This window comes from Apus apus, chromosome 3, assembly GCF_020740795.1.
Source record: "Apus apus isolate bApuApu2 chromosome 3, bApuApu2.pri.cur, whole genome shotgun sequence".
NCBI lineage: Eukaryota > Metazoa > Chordata > Aves > Apodiformes > Apodidae > Apus > Apus apus.
In genome coordinates, this window is record NC_067284.1 from 92947409 (window position 1) to 92966028 (window position 18620).

General features: G+C 40.0%; 1 protein-coding gene across 3 annotated transcripts in view; it reads left to right on the top strand.

The window, feature by feature from the left end:
- The window catches only part of AGPAT4 (1-acylglycerol-3-phosphate O-acyltransferase 4), a 77589-nt gene that overhangs the window by 27895 nt on the left and 31074 nt on the right, over positions 1-18620 (top strand). For all 3 annotated transcript variants that reach the window (XM_051615310.1, XM_051615312.1, XM_051615311.1), the window contains exon 3: positions 13131-13300. In XM_051615310.1, coding sequence (XP_051471270.1) covers positions 13131-13300 — 170 coding nt within the window. The remainder of the gene's footprint in view (positions 1-13130; positions 13301-18620) is intronic.

Here is an 18620-nt window from a genome sequence, read left to right on the forward strand (position 1 = left end):
TAACCTTGCAAGTTGGTAAATACTGCATGCAAGTCAGCGAGTCATGTGGACCCTGTGTATCCTTAATTTCGAGGAAACTGGGGCAACAAAGGTGGTAACAATAATTCAAAAAGGAATTATCTAGCTAAGATCAAGGAAATATCTGACTTTTGCAATAGGCTGTCTTCATTATTCTGGGATTTCTGTACCATTTTGATCAGTTTGTCATGGGATAAAATTCTGGTACCTGGTGTACTTTGTGTAACATTGTATCCCCTATCTTGAAGTTTTTCCTGGTTTTTCTTTGTTTTTCTTTGTTTGTTTTCTGTGATTCTTTGTGCTAGAAATACTTGTGCTAAAGTTGAAAGGAATATCAATACTGCGTATACATCTAAGCTTGTGATAACTCTCTACTCCAAACACGTACACGCTTCATTTACATGGTGGGCCTTTATTTTGCTACTGCTGTGACAAGTCAGATTGTGCCTTTTGAAAGAAGCAATAGCTATTCCTCCTGTACCTACTTGAAATGGCATGTCTGTCTGCTACTCTAAATAATTTGCAAAGCATTGAATAGGAAGATGTCTTGGTTACCAGAGAAGCACAGCCTGCCTTTTGTAACTGACAGAGCCTGTCTTTTTGGAAACTGAAGAAGAGCATATGAGTCTGATGATTATGCAAGGTTGCCATGTACCATGTAAACTAAAACTGTGTTTCCTAGGAAAATTACTCAATGGAAATAATTCTGAGTACAACACTATTGTAGCACACATGCAAAAGCAAACAGCTAGTTACCTCTGCACAGTATTTCTGCAGTGTTATATTGAGCCACTGGGACTACAGAGCAGGAAGCTGGTAACGTCTTTTTTTTGTGGGGACTCTTAGTTTGAGCAGGAAGAGGTTAGGCAAGTTAGTGGAATCTTCACATCCCTGCCTGCTGGAGTGCATGAGCTTCAGGCTGTCTGAGCAGGTTGTGATATTCTGCCTGTCGATTCTTTTTCTAACTTTCTTGCTGCATTGAAGTTTTGAGGAAATATTAATGCAGGCACAATCAAACTAACTGTGATTTGAGAGGCACTGATGTCCTTATCTGTGGTGTAATATAGTTGTATGCTTTGGGTGAATGTCTTAACAGAGTGTGCTATTTCTGATGGGTTACATTCTCTGGTAAGAAAGTGTGGTGTTAAAATGCCAACTTTTATAAATTTGGATAACTTCAGTTTGAGAAGTTACACGCTACAACCAGTACAAAAGTCACATCTTTTGATAGGTATATTTGATCTATAGCACTTGACTTCTAATTCATGAAAGCCATTTATTTGATTTGTAGTCGCTCACCTTATTGTCCCTTTAAAGAGCACTTTCTGAAAGTCACAGTTAGAGATTAAAAAGCTAAAATAAGCACCAGGACGTAGTTCTTGTCTCTCAAGACCTCACATGATGAGGTGATGTAAGATTACAGGCAGAGACAGGGAATTCATGGAATGTAAGTGAAAAATGAGTAATGGTTTTGTTCTGAACAATGTTCCTAAAGTTTTAGAGGTTCCGTGTCTATTCACCATTAACCCTGATGATATAAGTACTCAGTCAGCATTTTATTTCCTGTCCTGAAATTCAGATAGAATACATTGTGTATAGGAAGAAGTTCTTGACTTAATTCCTAAAAGTAAATTGTTTGTAGCATATTATTTCTGGCAATATGTGTGTATTTCTTATGAGTGTGCTAGTTATCTGAAATCAAAAGCCAGACTCAAATATTTTTGGAAAAGAACAGAAACCTTAGATGCCATGACATCTAGTTTTCCTGTCCTGCTGTTCTGCAGAGATGGCAATTCCTTCTTTTTTGTATGTTTACATCTCTGTGAAATGTAACTCTCAGTAACTAGAGGCTTTATTTAAAAGCACTGCAGATTTTATTGGGATTTAAATTACCTTTTGCTTAGTTTCCTAATAAAATTCACTTTTCTTTCAATTTGTGCTGGAGATTGCTTTCAAGGGCAACTAGTAGTCTCTTATCACCAGTCATTTTTCTCTGAGATAAATTCATATTCTTTCTTGTCAGTAACTGAAAATGCAGGTTAAACATGTTGAAGGCGTGGATTTAGAGGAACAAAAATAATGGCATTTTCTCTCTTGATGAGCCATTTTGTTCTGAAGTGTTTTTCTTTCCAAAGTCTAAATTTTTGTTTGTTTTGAAACTAAAGAAAATAAATGTGCTTTCTGTAGAAATTAAGACTATCGTAGGAATATATACTAGGAGAGAAATTATGTGAAAATCAGTTTCCCTCCTAATATATGGCTAAAATGTGAATGTTTCCCTTAAGAGTCAAATAACTTTCCTGATCTTTAGGTGATCTAATTAGTACATATAGGCAATGCATATGGGAAAAAAACAAACCAAACCAAACCAGACTAACACAATAAAAACCCAGTCACTTGAACATGTGAGTTGTTGTTCCGAGTGAAAGTATGAGTCCTAAGCATGGGCCTTGTTGATAGCCTTACAATTAAGTTTACAATTAATTCTAATGATTTGTTATGTCAAAGAAGTGAATTGTGATTCAGTGGTTCATGTTTGCTTTTATGTATACATGAATTTTCAGATCCTACTCCCCCCAGAAGGGATTTTCAGCTGAGAACTGCTTTGGGAAAGGTTGCTTACTGGTGCTCACTGATGCTACCCTGCTGAAGCAGAAGCCTTTGCATATTTCTGTAACATACTGGCTTCCTCCTTTTCCAGTGAATGCTTGTTGCAGCCTGTGGTAGCATAGCCCTACAGTGTGTTTCTCAAGCAGTGATGAGAGAGAGGAGACATTGGTCTATAAGACAGTAGGTTTTTGGAAAAATTGCACTTTTTTTCCTAATGACGAAAAATAGGACCAGAAATTAGTGCTTGTGTTATTGAAATAAATTAATATTATTTCTAGCAGCGGTATAATGTACTATTTTTAAGATTAATCTTGTTCAATTTAAAAATACCTACCAGCTTTATAATCTGCCAAAGCAATTAGGAGAAGCTTCAGAATCTCAGTTGCCAGTATTTTCAGTCACTTTAGACACAGTTGTTCTTCTGCTAGTCATATTTAGTTTAAATTGTTCTTTTTCTGCACTGCATTCTTAAGCCATATTTGTGGGGAGCAACCCAATCCTCTTTCAACATTTGTTTGATAGCCTGAGTGAGCCAGGGTTTTTTTTCCTGTCATCCTGATAGCCCTGGTCTACATCTGCTTTCTTTCAGCTTTTCTTTCCTGAGCATGGGTGTCTGGTACTGATGTACTGTCAGAGATTATCTCAGTAGTGCAATGTGCTATTCCCTTTCTCTCCAGGAACAAATATCCTACCGCCATGTTTTTTCTTCTTAGATCTGCATAATATGAACAGAGCAGAAACTTTCAGTGGTGAGCTGATGTTCCCAGATATCTCTTTCCTTTCAAATTTCCAAATTATGAAGCTCTACTTTATTAGTTCTTCAAGGTATCACACAGATCTCTCTCCTAACGAAATTAATTCAATTTCTGTTACCTTACCTCTTAAGGTTATCTGATTCTTAAAGCATGTTCTGACTTTGCGTCATCCACAAAATTTATTAATTTTCATGTAATGTTTTTCCTCAGAAACACTTCAAGGAGATCTTTCTTTATCCAGGTTGACCAAAAGACAGCAAAAAGACATAGTTGCACTTTTTAGTTTAGTTCTACTTTAGAAGTGTTTATGAATCTTCAGTTTCTCTTTCATTTGATAGTGATTTATTTTATTGTACTGTATGAAGGGCTTATAGTATAGGTTGAATGTGTTAGATTTTAAGTCTGTCTTTTGTCTATAAAAATCACAGTTATCAGGTAATGACACATAGACCTGAAGCACAGATCTTCCTACCTCCTTGGCTTAGCTGCTGACTTGGGTTAATGCATAACATGTTTTTCTCAAATAATAGGAAAAAAACCCACCATAATCAAATGAAGCATGGGGTGGTTCATCAATAGATTTCTGGGCCTATCCCAGTAGAACAGATTGTCCATCCATTGCCCTCTTCTCCTGTTCACTTAAATCCAAAACGACCTGACTTACACTATTTTTTCACACACAAAAAAAAAATATCATGGCCTCAGTTATTGAGGAACAAGAAGCAAAAATCTGCTTTCTTTACAACTTAAGTTGCAGTCCTGACTTGCACTTCTATGCTGTATCTCCTAGCCTTTTCTGTACTAGTAGGTGAGTTCTTTTTTGGCCTGCACTGTGCAAAATTTTACCAATGTATTGGGTTTTTTTTCTCTGAAATCCTGATCAAAACTGGTAACATTCTTTAATTGCCTGGGCCCATCTAGTGACTCCTGTGTTTAAATTTTTTTTAATTTTTTTTCTTCTCATTAGCTAGTGAATTTTTAACTTGAGTTTGCCTCCTCAATTATCTGGTGTTCTTTTCTCTGTTTGTACATGCTGCAAGTCCTGTAAAATTTTCTTCTGAAAGCTTATTAAGTTATGCCAAATTCTTAACTTTTATTCAGAGCAAGTTGCTTCTAGCCCTTCTAATATCAGGAAAGAACTTAAAAGAAACTGCAGAGATTCAAATACCTGTTGGCAAGTCTTGTCCATCCGTTTGGTATTTTATAAAAGTTTTGGAGCAGATTTGTAACCACTGCAAATTTGATTTTCTTTTAGGCTATTAATTTAAAATGGCACTTGCTTATGTTTAATATGGGTCACCCTGCTCTCATTTAAACTTCTGGTTTGGGATTTAGACAATAACATGCTGTCCTAACATTGAAGTGGGAACTGGAGTAACCTGATATCTACTGTTCATTTAAACTATTGTTGCTGCAACAACTTCGTTAGCAGGACACAGAAGTTCTTGCACATTCCCCTAGGCTGAGCATGATGTAGGGTCATACTTGATGAAGGCATGCTTGGAGAGGAATGTGTGATGGATGGTGGTGTTTTCCTTTGTCTCAGGGTGGGTCTTCATGCCAAAGTATGATAGTTGTTTGGTTGTCTCATTAGAAAGCAGTTGCTGTACAAAACCCAAGCTAAACTAACTGATAACGGCTATCAAATGCTGCATCACTGATCACTGCAGAATACTTAACACCTTTTCTTAAGTGGTTTCTCACCTACTCTTTTAATATTTCCTTTCCCAACATTCATCTCTTATGCCTGTCGGTGCCCGTACAGGTAAAAGTACTGGATTCCTGGTTTGTGTGCATCAAGTACTGAATATTTTAATAAAAAGCATAATCTAATATTTGTGGAAACCTGACCTCAGCTACTCCTTGCTGAGGTAAGATGCGTTCTTTTTGTAAGGACAGAGCAAAACTTTTCCTGATAACTGCTTCTTTACATTTCTCATTCAGGAAAGCTGCTTCATAGTACAGACCTCACATAGCAGTCAGGGCAAACCCACTTCTCTTGAACATGCTTCTCTAGAATGTCTTCTGCATCCTAACAGGCCACCTCAACAGAACCTATCATTGAAGTGCATGCCAGAAAGCTATTAAACATCAAGATGGTGTTGTATAGTGTATAAATCCTTAATTTTGCAATTTAAATTTACTTCAGAAATAGATGCATGCAAATAGCAGTCAAGATAGGGAATTGTGCTGGTTGCTTAAGATAGACAAAGTCTGTGCAAGATAGAAGAGTAAGTTAGTGCTGTTATATTAGTACTGACATCTGCAGCCTAACCTGCTTTTCTTGGGAATAGTGGGGATTACTTCAGTGAATTGCTATTTGTTAGACATTATGAAACACTGTGACAGACAGTGCCTGACTGCATGGATGACTGGAGGCTGTATTGAGTGTATCTGGTCCTTACTGTTTGGGATTATGTTGTCTGATTGGCTGAAAGCAGTTTGCATACAATTAAGAAAAATGGTTAATGTGGATGATTTGCAGTCTTCACTAGGAGGGTGGTGAAACACTGGAACAGGTTGTCCAGGGAAGTTGTGGAAGGCCCATCCCTGGAAGTATTCAATGCAAGTTGGATGGGGCTTTGAGCAACCTGATCTAGTGGGAGGTGTCCCTGCCCATGCATGGGGGTTGGAGCTAGATTATTTTTAAGGTCCCTTCCAACCCAAACCATTCTGATTCTATGATAATAAACCTAATGGCATAATGTGTCATTCTTCACAGTGAAAATGTTGATTCAAAGCAGGTAAGTAGGGACAGTATTTATTTAATTTAAGATATGCAGGCGTAAAAATAATGAAACCTAAGGAGGCCAAGTATACATAAAGAAAAAGATATTTTTTAGTGTGTGTGTGTATAGTAAGTTGCTTAGAGTTGAAACAAAACTGGTGTTCCTTTTGCACAGTGACTTGCAGTGGATGCATTGTAGCCATTTTTTCTTTGCTAAGCAGTTCCTGTGTGGTGTTGCTCATGTGCACAATAGAAAAAAAAGCCAGTGTTGTTTTAGGCAACAAGAAACCACATTCAGAAGAGATTCAACTGCCTGGTGTTGTGCCTGTATGAAGCAAATGTTGGTGTCATAAGTGGCATGTTTTCTTTCACTGTTTGTTGGTACTAACCCCTTTGATCAGCACATGCTATACTCCTCAGTAATTTGTGGCAAAAGCAGCAGATTGTTGGAATGATATATTGGTGAAGTACATTAAAATAATTTTTCTGCAAGCAAATGCTGAAATAAATGGATCTTGCAGCATGGCCTGTGTTTATCTCTTTCCTTCAAGCACATCCAGTTATTATTGTGATGGGTGGGGAATTAAACAACTCCCTTGAACAACACTGCTTATAGGATGTTCTGTGGGAACTGAGGCAAAATTCTCCAAAAGCAGACCAGCAGCCAATACAGAAAGGTTTTTTTGGTTTTGTGTTTAAATTTGTGTGCATGATTTTCCCACATCAGTCTTCTCCCTTTTGCTGCAAAACAGCTGTAAAGGAGGGGAAAATGAAATCCAAATATAACAGTGATTATATCACCAGGTACGGTCAGTGGCTGGGTAGGTGATGGGTGGTGGTGCTGAGGCAAGAGGAGGCTGGATTTTGGTTTTCTCTTCTGTTTAAGCCAGTGGATTTATGCATTTTCCTAGACATTGAAGGCCAGGACCTCTGTCTTGGAGTGGATCAGATTACTTCATTACAGCTCATTGGTGCTCACGTGCACATCTGCATGTGTTGCTCATGCAGAGGAAAGAGAGGAAAGCTTGAAGCTGGAGAGCTGATGCATTATCTGGCTGGGTTCCATGAATGACCTTCCCCTTATCTTGGGGAAAGGAGGAAGGCATTGCTTGACTTCCCATTTCCCTCCCCAGCCCCGGAACTAGTTCTTGCTTCCCCTCACAGAAATACATGCATGCTTTTTTTATAATGCTATTTTTATATATATATATATATATATAGTTTATGTGTAATAATGTTCCAGCTCTGAGCTCCAATTGTTTTATGTAGCTAGTAAGTGCAAGCTTACAACAGAACTCCTGCCTTCAAGTTTTCCTCATAATTACTTTGCTCCTGCAAAGAGGAAGGGAGTAGAGACCAGAAATAAATCACTGGTCAGGTTAGATGGCATAGGGAGGCACTAGAATAGCCTGTGTAAGGAAGTTGTGGCGTCATCAATACTTGGGAGTGTTTTGAAAACTTCCTGGGCAGTTTTGTGGTTAATATAGATGTATATTCAGGGGCTTAACCCTGTCAGTGGTACACAAAGGACTTTTGAGTGGTCCAGAGAAGATAAGAGAGTTACTTTTCTTAGTTACCTGTAGACTTAATATGTTCTATAGAAAATGTTTAGGAGGCGCACCTAGTAGATGTAGTCTGAAAATCTGGAAAGATAGCAAGTCTTTCTTGTAATTTTTCCGCAGACAGACATGGTCTGGACTATGCTATTTCTTAATCTTTCATTAGCCTTATCTTTATATGTATTTATTTACTTGGAAATGCTCTTCCAAGTCTTCTATGCAATGTTCTTACTCATTATGTAGGCATTCACCCTGTCTGGTCTTTGAAATGGTGGTAACAGTTGAACAAATTGTCTTGCTTTTAACTTGTATTGAAAAGTTTACTATGCTTTTGCCATATATTCCTGTAAGAATTTTCTAAATCCTCTTTCTTGGTGGTGCCTTGATACATAGGCTAAAGAAAATTACAACTGTCACAGAGGGAAACAATTCTGTTGCTCTTTAAACAGGTTACATACTTACTTAAGACCTTCAAATTATTGTACTTATAGAGTCATTACCTAAGTATCCTTTCAGTTGCATTTTAAAATAGGTATTTTATGGTTAATCTTGTAAGCAAATGTTTCCATGGCTTATCAAGACTAGTTGCCTAAACAAATTATTGGAAACTTCTGTAGAACAGTGTTAACTGTTTAAAGGACTCATTCTTGAAAAACTCTGAGGTGGAAAATAACAAGTCTCTGTTAACTCTTGTGTGTGTTTCCCTTCTTCTCTTAAATGTTTTTTGTATAACTAGTTAGAGGTGGCTCAGCCTTGGAGGTGTATCTGTATTAGGCATTTGAAAGCATATTTTCTCCCTACCATCAGCCTCTCCTGAAGCTACTTGTAATGTACTGCGAGGAAAGCAGGGATGAGAGATTTCAAGTTCTTCTGGTGTTTCTCCTTCCTTTGCATTAATTGTGTGCTTGTGTCACTGGAGGAGTTGCTTTATAAGGTGTGAACCCCTATGACGTGGGTGAATGTGAATTTACCAGCTCATTTGTGATGTTCAAACTCCAAGACCTCTTGAAAGCCTTAGAAATCTTGAAGAATCTCCCTGGTTCGGGGCTAGAGAATAGTTTTTCCCCCCTACATAAATTGTTTTTTAATTATACAGTCTGACTGGTGTACAAAGAAGAGGAAATATGCACTGATCGTCTATGCTGAGAAGGAGGGAAGAGAGTGTATATGAGTGACCTTGTGCTGCTGAGCCACCACAGCAAATTTCTGGGTAATAAATTTCTGTGAGTGGTTGTGGAAGCAGGATGTTGGCACAATGCAAGAGTAGCACAGACTGACACTACTAATCATTTCTTGAGAACCACAAAGAGAAAGGAGGCTGGGGAGAAAGAAAGCATAGGAAAAATGAGATGAAAAACAAGCTAAAAACTTAAAAGCTCGCAGATGGTATTTAATGTATCTAACACAGAGGCATTCAGTGCCTGCTTTGTGTTTCTGCAGCAGCTGCCTGAGCATATATATGGCATGTGAGGTTAGGAGTAGGGGCCTATTTATGCAATATTTACTCAAATAAAAATCCTGCTCATATGAAGCCTGAAAAATCAAACCTATTTTTGTGTATAGAATCATAGAATCATCAAGGTTGGAAGGGACCTTAAAGATCATCTAGTCCCAACCCCCCTGCCATGAGCAGGGAACCCTACCACTAAATCGTGTTGCACAAAACCTCATCCAGTCTGGCCTTAAAAACCCCCAGGGATGGGGCATCAACAACTTCCCTGGGCAACCCATTCCAGTTCCTCACCACCCTTATAGTGAAGAGTTTCTTCCTCATATCTAACCTAAATCTCTGCTCTCTCAGTTTAAAACCATCACCCCTTGTTCCATCACTATCTTCTCTGATGAAAAGCCCCTCCCCAGCTTTCCTGTAGGCCCCTTGCAAGTACTGGAAGGCCACTATAAGGTCTCCCTGGAGCCTTCTCTTCTCTAGGCTGAACAGCCCCAACTCTCTCAGCCTACTTTCATAGCAGAGCTGCTCCGGGCCTTTGATCATCTTGGTGGCCCTTCTCTGGACCCTCTCCAACAGGTCTGTATCTTTCCTGTGCTGAGGATGTCAGAACTGTACACAGTATTCCAGGTGGGGTCTGACCAGAGCAAAGTAGAGGGGCAGAATCACCTCCCTGGCCCTGCTGACCACACTTCTTTTGATGCAGCCCAGGATGCAGTTGCTCTCTGGGCTGCGAGCGCACACTGGCTGCTCATGTTGAGCTTCTCATCTACTACCGCCCTCAAGTCCTTCTCAGGACTGCTCACAATCCATTCTCCCCTCAGCATGTATTTATGGCTGGGGTTGTGCTGACTCAGGTGCAGGACCTTGCACTTGCCCTTGTTGAACTTCATGAGGTTGGCATTGGCCCACTTCTCCAGCCAGTCAAGGTCCCTCTGGATGGTGTCCCTTCCCTCTAGGTTGTCAACCACACCAAACAGCTTGGTATCATCAGCAGAGTTGCTGAGGATACACTCAATCCCACTGTCCACGTCTCCAACAAAGATGTTAAACAGCACTGGTCCCAGTACTGATCCCTGAGGGACACCACTCGTCACCTGCCTCCGTTTGGACATTGAGCCATTGACCACAATGTTTTTTATGGGTTTTTTTAAATGTATTTGAGACTGAAAATACGTAACTGAAGAGCTCTGTGCATGTGCCACACCCGTATAATGAGATTCATTACATATTATTAGTTTTGTTCAAATTCCTTAGGAAAAGGCAAAATAGAAAAACCCCACAAAGCGGGATGGCTTTGAAGTTGGTTTGGTGTGGGTTTTTTTCCTTCTTCAAGGGGGCCTCACAGTCATCTTCTCTACTTGTTTGCTCTAGGCAATAGGTTTAAAGACAGTAGAGGTTAAAAAAGAAAATCCCATCTGGCAGTCATTTATTCTTAGTTGGGCTCCTAGTTAAGCAAAAGACAAACTAATCCTGTCACAAAAATCCTTTCTTTTCTGTGATTGTGTTCTGCCTAAGGATGTGACTGTAGATTCTGTAAAGGTTTGCAAATTACAGTGTGGGTTGTTTCCCCCCAGTTTTTATTAAATTTTACTGTGTTTTTGGGAGTGGAGGACTTTTGTTTCCAATACAAATCTAATAGAAATCTGCACCCCTGGAAAGATGTAAAATTGTGAATCTGTGTCACAAGACATCTTAGCAGGGGAAGTCTGGAAGCACAGCCAAGCCACTTCTCTATCTCCTCAGCTCTCTTGCTGAGATGTGAACATAGAATTGCTTGGGTTGGAAGGGACCTTAAGGATAGTCTAGTTAATGGAATCATAGAATGGTTCAGTTCAGAAGAGGTATTTAAAGGTTATCTAGTCCAACCCCCCTGCAGTGAGCAGGGACATCTTCAAATAGATTAGGTTGCTCAGAGCCACATCCAACCTGACCATGAATGCTTCCAGGGATGGAGCTTCTGCAACCTCACTGGGCAACCTTTTCCAGTGTTTCACCACCCTCATTGTAAAAAATTTCTTCCTAATATCTAGTCTAAATATACCCTCTTTCATTTTAAAACCGCTACCCCTTGCCCTGTCACTACAGGCCCTGCTAAAATGTTTGTCCTCATCTTTCTTACAGGCCTCCTTCAGGTACAGGAACGCTGCTGTAAGGTCTCCCTGAAGCCTTCACTTCTGCAGGCTGAACAATCCCAACTCTCTCAGCCTGTGTTCATAGGGGAGGTGTTCTATCCCTCTAATCCTTTTTGTGACCCTCCTCTGGACTCACTGCAACAGGTCCATGTCTTTTCTGTGCTGAGGACTCCAGAGCTGGCCACAGTACTCCAGGTGGGGTCTCACAAGAACAGAGTAGAGGGGAAAAATCACCTCCCTTGACCTGCTGCCCATGCTTCTTTTGATGCAGACCAGGATACGGTTGGCTTTCTGGGCTGTAGACACACATTACTGGTTGATGTTGAGGTTGTCATCAACCATCACCCCCAAGTCTTTCTCTTCAGGGTTGCTCTTAATCCATTCTCCACCCAGCCTGTATTTGAACATCCTTAGCTTTCATTGGGAAAGCAGTTTCTGACCAGTGAAATGGTTGTTCAGTTAACATATGGCAGTTTAGGTTTCCTTCTACATCTCTGACTGTTGTTTTGAAGCATAATAGCAGGCGTTGAATAATATGTACTCCTTTTACAACAGCAGTTACCTGCCCTGATTAGAAGAAAGCAAGGGGACTGACAAGTCAATCATTTCTCTGTGCCATAAACATGGTTTTATCACATTAAGGTAATGTTATTTGGATAGAGAATTGTCTGTTAGCCTGGCTATAATGCTATTAGATAAAATACATTCATGTCACTAATGCCTGTTCTCCAGTCTACAGAACAATGTCATCCAAAAGCTTCACACAATTAATTTTGCTAATGATGACTGAAAATGCAGATTACTTGTTCTCAGCTGTTTTTGGTCACTGGTTGAGGCCAGTAGGGGACCTAAATTGAAAGGATTTCAAAAGTGTTTCAAAGACTGGCCTAGTTTTGATCTTCCCTGAGGTGAATGAGAATTTGTGGTGCTTTGGGGCTTTCCTGAATCTAGGAGAGCATCCCAGCTGTCTCATTCTTCCAGCACAGATATTGATATGGCACAGATATCCTCTGAGAAGGGGACGAGTTTCACTTACAAAGAATAACTCCTCACATTAGACCTTTGCTTTGGTGCAGAAGTTTTGTGGTATCTTTGACAGAAAACAAATGTGTTCCTTAATTCCTCCTCTTTTCTGTCTTGACAAACAGCTCTCAGTCCCGACGTCCCCTAATCTCATACATGGGTTGCTTGATAACTGTTCTTGACCCTGCACTCTTTGCCAGCCACCTACCTTTGCTTTGGTCTGAGGATGGATGTTCTTCATCCAGTCTGAGCTATTGACTTTGCTCTGGATGATTGATACATCCCTGTGAAATGCATCAGCTGTAGGAGGACATGTGACTGTTAGTTCTGACAAGTTAACATGATGATGCATAAGGTGTACATATAACAGACCTGATTGCAGGTGTCTTGTCCAAAATGCTTTCTTGTCTATAATTGTGCAGTCTTCAGAGGAGCATGAGGACCTATATGTGGCAGGAATAGGTGTGTTTGTTTCTCCCACAAGCTTGTTCTGTTCTTCATGTCATTTTGTTGTACTGTTGTAAACCATGAATCCTAATTTTGCATGTATTTTGATAAAATAATTTGTAGCATTGAATTCACAGTTTTCAGATAAAGAAACTCCTTTTTCTCAGTATTGCTGTTGAAAATTTCCTTTCCCTCCTTCCATTCAATTTCCTTATTTCCCTTCTCTCCCCTGTCCCCCCAACTTGCTGTACCAAGATATGTGAGTGTGTGGTTTATGGTATGTCAGCTTCATTACAACCCTTTCTTTGCCATGCACTGTTGAGGTTACTGCTGGTTTTCAACTTGTTACTAATTTGTGTCTTTTCATATACAACAAGTATTCACATATTTCTTTTTCTTTTTTTCCAGAGATGGTGATGTTGCTGGAATGGTGGTCAGGCACCGATTGCACCCTGTACACTGACCCAGAGAGTTACCACAAGTATGGGAAGGAGAATGCCATCGTAATCCTTAATCACAACTTTGAAATTGACTTTCTCTGTGGTTGGAACTTTTGTGAAAGATTTGGGGTTTTGGGGGTGAGTTTTGTTTAACATTTCAACTTTCTCGTCTTGGATGCAGGGAAAAAAGCAAATCAAATTATTTGTGGTTTTGAAAGTTAACAGACCTGTATTTGAAGTTCCTTCAACCACTGTCCAGACTTAAAGGGGTGAACCTAAGGCAATGCAGTGCAAGTATGTGAAATACTGAGACAAGGTTGCTTGGGCATTCACAGAGATTTGTAAAGAATTGCAGTTAAATCTGATGAAGGAGATTTATTTTTTTTAACCTGTGGAAGTCATTACAGTGGTTTCTGTGTGCTTGCAAGATAACTATTACAGTCCATTGTGCTACAGAAAAATGAGCTGTTCTATAATTTGTTTCCAGTAAATTGTAGAACTGAATTGAGCTCTCAATAGTAGTCTTAAAATCCACAGCTAGATTTTGAAGGATGTAGTCTCTGTCTCTCGGAATGAAAGAGCTGCCATCTCAAGTGAAAGCAATTGCTAGGTTATAGCTAGTAAGAGATGGGGGAGGAATGAGTTATCTGTAGTTGAACGTGCTATTACATTAGGCTAGGAGTACATATGCAGTTGTATTTTTGTTTCCCCTGTCAGCTCATAGGGATGATTCAAACCCCCCTCCTAAGCCAGCTTGACTTAATTCTGTGGTGGTGACGATATTCTCAACCTAAAAGGGAGCTGGATGACAGTTTCTTCCTCCTAAGCAAGCAGACTAATGCCTCATTTTGGTGGTCTTCTGCAGCATCATCTTCCAGCTTTGCTATTGGTCAGTGTCAAAAGACCTGACCTTGGATTGTGTGATCTTACGATTTTTTGTGGCCTTTTGTTTAGACTCTTAGCATTTTCTGGACATTTAGGCACCACTCTAGTCACTTTAAAATTATAATGACAGTCTGCTTTAAAAAAAAAAAGGAGGCCTTACAACTGAAAGAAAATGAACCTAAGCATTACAGGTCCCACATGTTACCAAAATGGCTATCATGTCATGTCTAAGACTTGAGCATGAAGCTGGAGGATAGCTATGAGAGTGCAGAAAATACAGGAAAACCTGTTCCTGTAAGGCAGGTGTACATACCAAGAACATTCTCCCTTCTGTATGCTCATTAGTATAGGCTATCTGGTGTTTATTTGTTTAGATGTTTACAGTTTTTACTCAATTTATATTTTTGCTGATCTTAGGATTCTTTTAGGAGCTAGTATGTATTTATTTATTTCAACTATTCCACTCTTGAGTAATGTACTGTGGCTTTACTTCCCAGAAACCATTTCAGGAAGAAATAGTTCCTGTGTGCTCTCATTTGCATGGTTGTCTTTATACAGTGAAGCAGTGCATTTCCCTGTTGGGGCAACCAGTTGAGGTTCATCTTAAGCTACAATACAAAAAAACCCATGAAAATGACACAGTTTCCTGATAGGATTGTTCATATTGATATACTGGTATTTGGCTTGGGGCAGCGCAGGAGTGGATGAATGTGTGGGGATGGGGTTGTAGCTTGATTTGACGTTTTGCTGCCTTACATATGTTTCTAGTGTGTGAAGCTTCAGTTTTTGGTGTGGCAGCACAATTAGGAATGTAAGAACCATTATGCTGAGGGCTGATGTTTGGGAAAAGCAGTTACAAGAAAAAGGCAAGTGCCCAGAGAGATTTCTAAGTGGTGTCCCAGCCTCCAGCTTTTTGTGGCTCAGTGACTTTGTGAGTTGGTGGGGTTTTATATTTAATGTTGTTTAATTTTGTACTCCATGAAGTTTCTATGCAAACTTTAGGTATCTACCAGCATCTTACTAAGCTGGTCTTGCATCCAACTGCTGCTGAAAAGGAGATCTCACACATGCCATCCTGTCTCCTGCATCTGTTCTGCTGGCATGTTTCAGACACTCTTTCATGCTTGCTTCCTTCCTTCCTTGCTTGCCTGCCTGCCTTCCCTCTTGCCCTCTTCCGTGCCCTCTTCCGTGCCCTCTTCCGTGCCCTCTTCCGTGCCCTCTTCCGTGCCCTCTTCCGTGCCCTCTTCCGTGCCCTCTTCCGTGCCCTCTTCCGTGCCCTCTTCCGTGCCCTCTTCCGTGCCCTCTTCCGTGCCTTCTTCCGTGCCTTCTTCCGTGCCTTCTTCCGTGCCTTCTTCCGTGCCTTCTTCCGTGCCTTCTTCCGTGCCTTCTTCCGTGCCTTCTTCCGTGCCTTCTTCCGTGCCTTCTTCCGTGCCTTCTTCCGTGCCTTCCCTCTTGCCTTCCCTCTTGCCTTCCCTCTTGCCTTCCCTCTTGCCTTCCCTCTTGCCTTCTTCTTTGCCTTCCTGCCTTCCTGTCTTCCTGCCTTCCTTTCTGCCTTCACTAATTCAGTGAAGAAAGGAGAGACCACTGGGGAGGGAGAGGAGAGAGAAGGTGAAGACAGCTTAAGACTGAAAAAATTGGGATTGGTGATGCTTGGCTGCAGTAGGCAGACAGAATGGCTTTGTTGTGACACCCAGCTGTACCCTGCAGCCCTGGCAGACAATGGCACCTGAACAGTGTCACAAGCATATGTCCAGACACTCAGTATTTTACAGCCTGAACTTTTATTAAATGAAGCTGTTAAATGCTGTAATTTTTAGCTTGGCTTATTTAAAAACCAAATTCAACTTCCTTAAACCTGTCTTGCCCCTTCTGGCCCCAAAAGAAAAAATTCTTTCCCTTTTCCTCTTTTTTTTTTAATCATGATATGAAAGCTGGCCCTTGTGGTCTTGGTTTCAACATTCAGTCTGTGCATTGTTCTGCTCCTTTTTTTGGTCTCTCTTCTGTACTAGCTTTCTCTTCTTATATCCAAGTTGCCATAGTCTAACTAGGCTTATAATGCTCTGTCAATGTGGTTTTTGTTTTATCAATGTGATTTTGTTTTTATCAATGTGGTTTTAGGTTTTTTGCTGTTTGTGGGGAATGGAGTATGAGTGGCAACAGCTCTTGCATTAGATTGGTGAACTTCAGTCCTCTTTTAATAACTCAGTTATTGGATGACATGAGGTTCTCTGCTTTAATGAAGTTTTTGAGTAGCTGTGGAAGAAAATCAGCAAAAAGAACCAAAGAAAGTGCTAAGAATCTGACATGTGTATGGGGGAGGAGCAAAAAGAAAACTAAAATTGCAATTCCAGCATTTAATATACTTTTACGTTTTCTTTCTTTAATATGATACTTTTGGGGAACCTGTTGATAATGCTAGGGTGTACTGTGTGGACAGTGCTGAGTGAGGGCCAGAGGCGAAAGCCACATGAAGAGGCAATTCTGTGTTCACTTTTGCTCTTGCAAGTTATTGTAGCCACTGAGCTTGCCTTGCTAGCTGCAGATAGACTCTCTGCAGCTGAAGTTACTGATCTGTAATTGTTTGCAAAACCAAATCTTGGAAGATGTTTGGTTGTTTTCAGAAATTAGAAGAAGGAAGCAAGCTTCACAAACACCAAGAAGTTGATAGAGATTTCAAGCAAACCTATATTCAGCCCAAACTATTAATCAGTTTTATCTGTATTTCACTTGTGGATTTTTTTTGGTTTTCAGTCTTTGTTATCTGTCAGCCACACATACCTGCCTCCTTGTGCTGCCAGTGGTGTGTGCAGGAGGGAGGGAATACAGGGGTGCTGGATGCCAAGTCAGCATGTCCATGGGCCTAGCTAAGTCCTGACTCCCCTTGACACAGAGGTGACGCAACAAGCCGTGAGGGAAGGAGGAGCTTGCTGTAGAGTTGGAAGCAGCATAGCCACAACAGGACAGAGCTTTGTCCACACCTGTATTTTCTAATAAAAGGCAGGGCTGTTATTACTGTCCTGAGTCAGGAAGACTGTGATGTTCATGTTGTATGTTCTGCTTTTCCACCCCATGTTGCTTGCTGCAATGGCTATGGGAGATGCACACTCTGGTGTCTAAGTGTTGCTCTGTTGTGTAAATAGAGATGTGGTCTTGGTAACAAGTCCCTGCACTCTGCTATGCCTTTTGCTTTTCCTGCCTGTGACATTCCAGTCCTAGGACTCACCTAGTGGAGAGTCTAGCTACTGTATCAGTATTTAAACACATTAGTAGTATCTGAGTTTCTTCAAGATGTGTGCTAAGCATCCCTTTGAAAACAGACCTTTGGATATCAGAACTTGAAATAAGAACACAGGCATGTTCTGAGGAGGGAAGTGTTACTCAGTACTTACACCAAAAGCACATTAGTGTGCTCCCCGCCAAGATTAACTGTACCCTTCTGCTTTGTTGCTTAATCTGACCAAGCAGTGATAAAATACTTTTTTTACTAATATTAGGAACCCTTTTCTGAGATGAAAACATTTATATTAGTAAAAATGCCTGCTCTTTAAAGCTAAGCCTACTGTTTTATCTGTTCATCTTCTGGTGTCTTGAGTTAAAAAGTTATTAATGTTGGTCATTTTTCTACCTCTGTAAAACACAAACATTATTCTGCATGGCTTATTATATTGGCATCAAAATATGTGCATTTCCAAAAGAGGCCATAGTTGAGTTGTTTATTCCTTGACAGGGTAGATAAGGTAAAAAATCATTATGAAAAACTAGGTGTTAACTATCTTGCTTTAAGTTTCTCATAAAAAATTGCGAAGCACATGTAATAATTTTTATCCCTAACTATCTGTTCCATATGCCAGGAAACCCAAATTTTACTTGAAAGTTGTTTATGTTGAAGCATACTTTTGGAAAAACTGTGTGTGGTCTTAGATATAGATTTGAGAAGAGACTTTTGCTGAGTTATAATATGGGACTGATAGGTGTGTCAACACAGTAGTTAATTTGTACATATTTTAGTCTATTAATAGAAGTTATGTAACTGTTCATGTAGGCAGCAAAAACTATATTATTATTTGTATTTAACACAGTGTCTTAGCATATACTTGGGCATACATCCTCTAAAATATTGCTGTGTTACCTTTCAGAAATGGACAACTTATGAAGCATTAGAAGTTAAAAGCCTAACTAAATTTCTGGAATGATGTCTTTGAGGGACTACAGAAACATATATTTCTATCTTGATGTCCCAGAAAGTATAGTATTTCAAAAATAGAGCAAATGGAATAATCAAAAGTATGTCAATGCTGAGGGCAGCCTGGAAAGCAAATTGGTGCTACTAATGGTTTGCAGCTACAGTGAATTTGTCTTCAAATTGTAGAACGAATTTTCTTAGACATCCTCAGCTTGCAGGTTGATTTCATGCTGCTTGTCACATTCTGTGATCAAGAGGTGTGGAATAACTGGGACTGGCCATATAAATCAAGATTTTATATCAGTGACAGCATATCTGTACATAAGCTTGTGAAAATTTTTTTAATGTGATATTACTGTAGTCATTCACAAAAGGAGAACTTCATGTGCA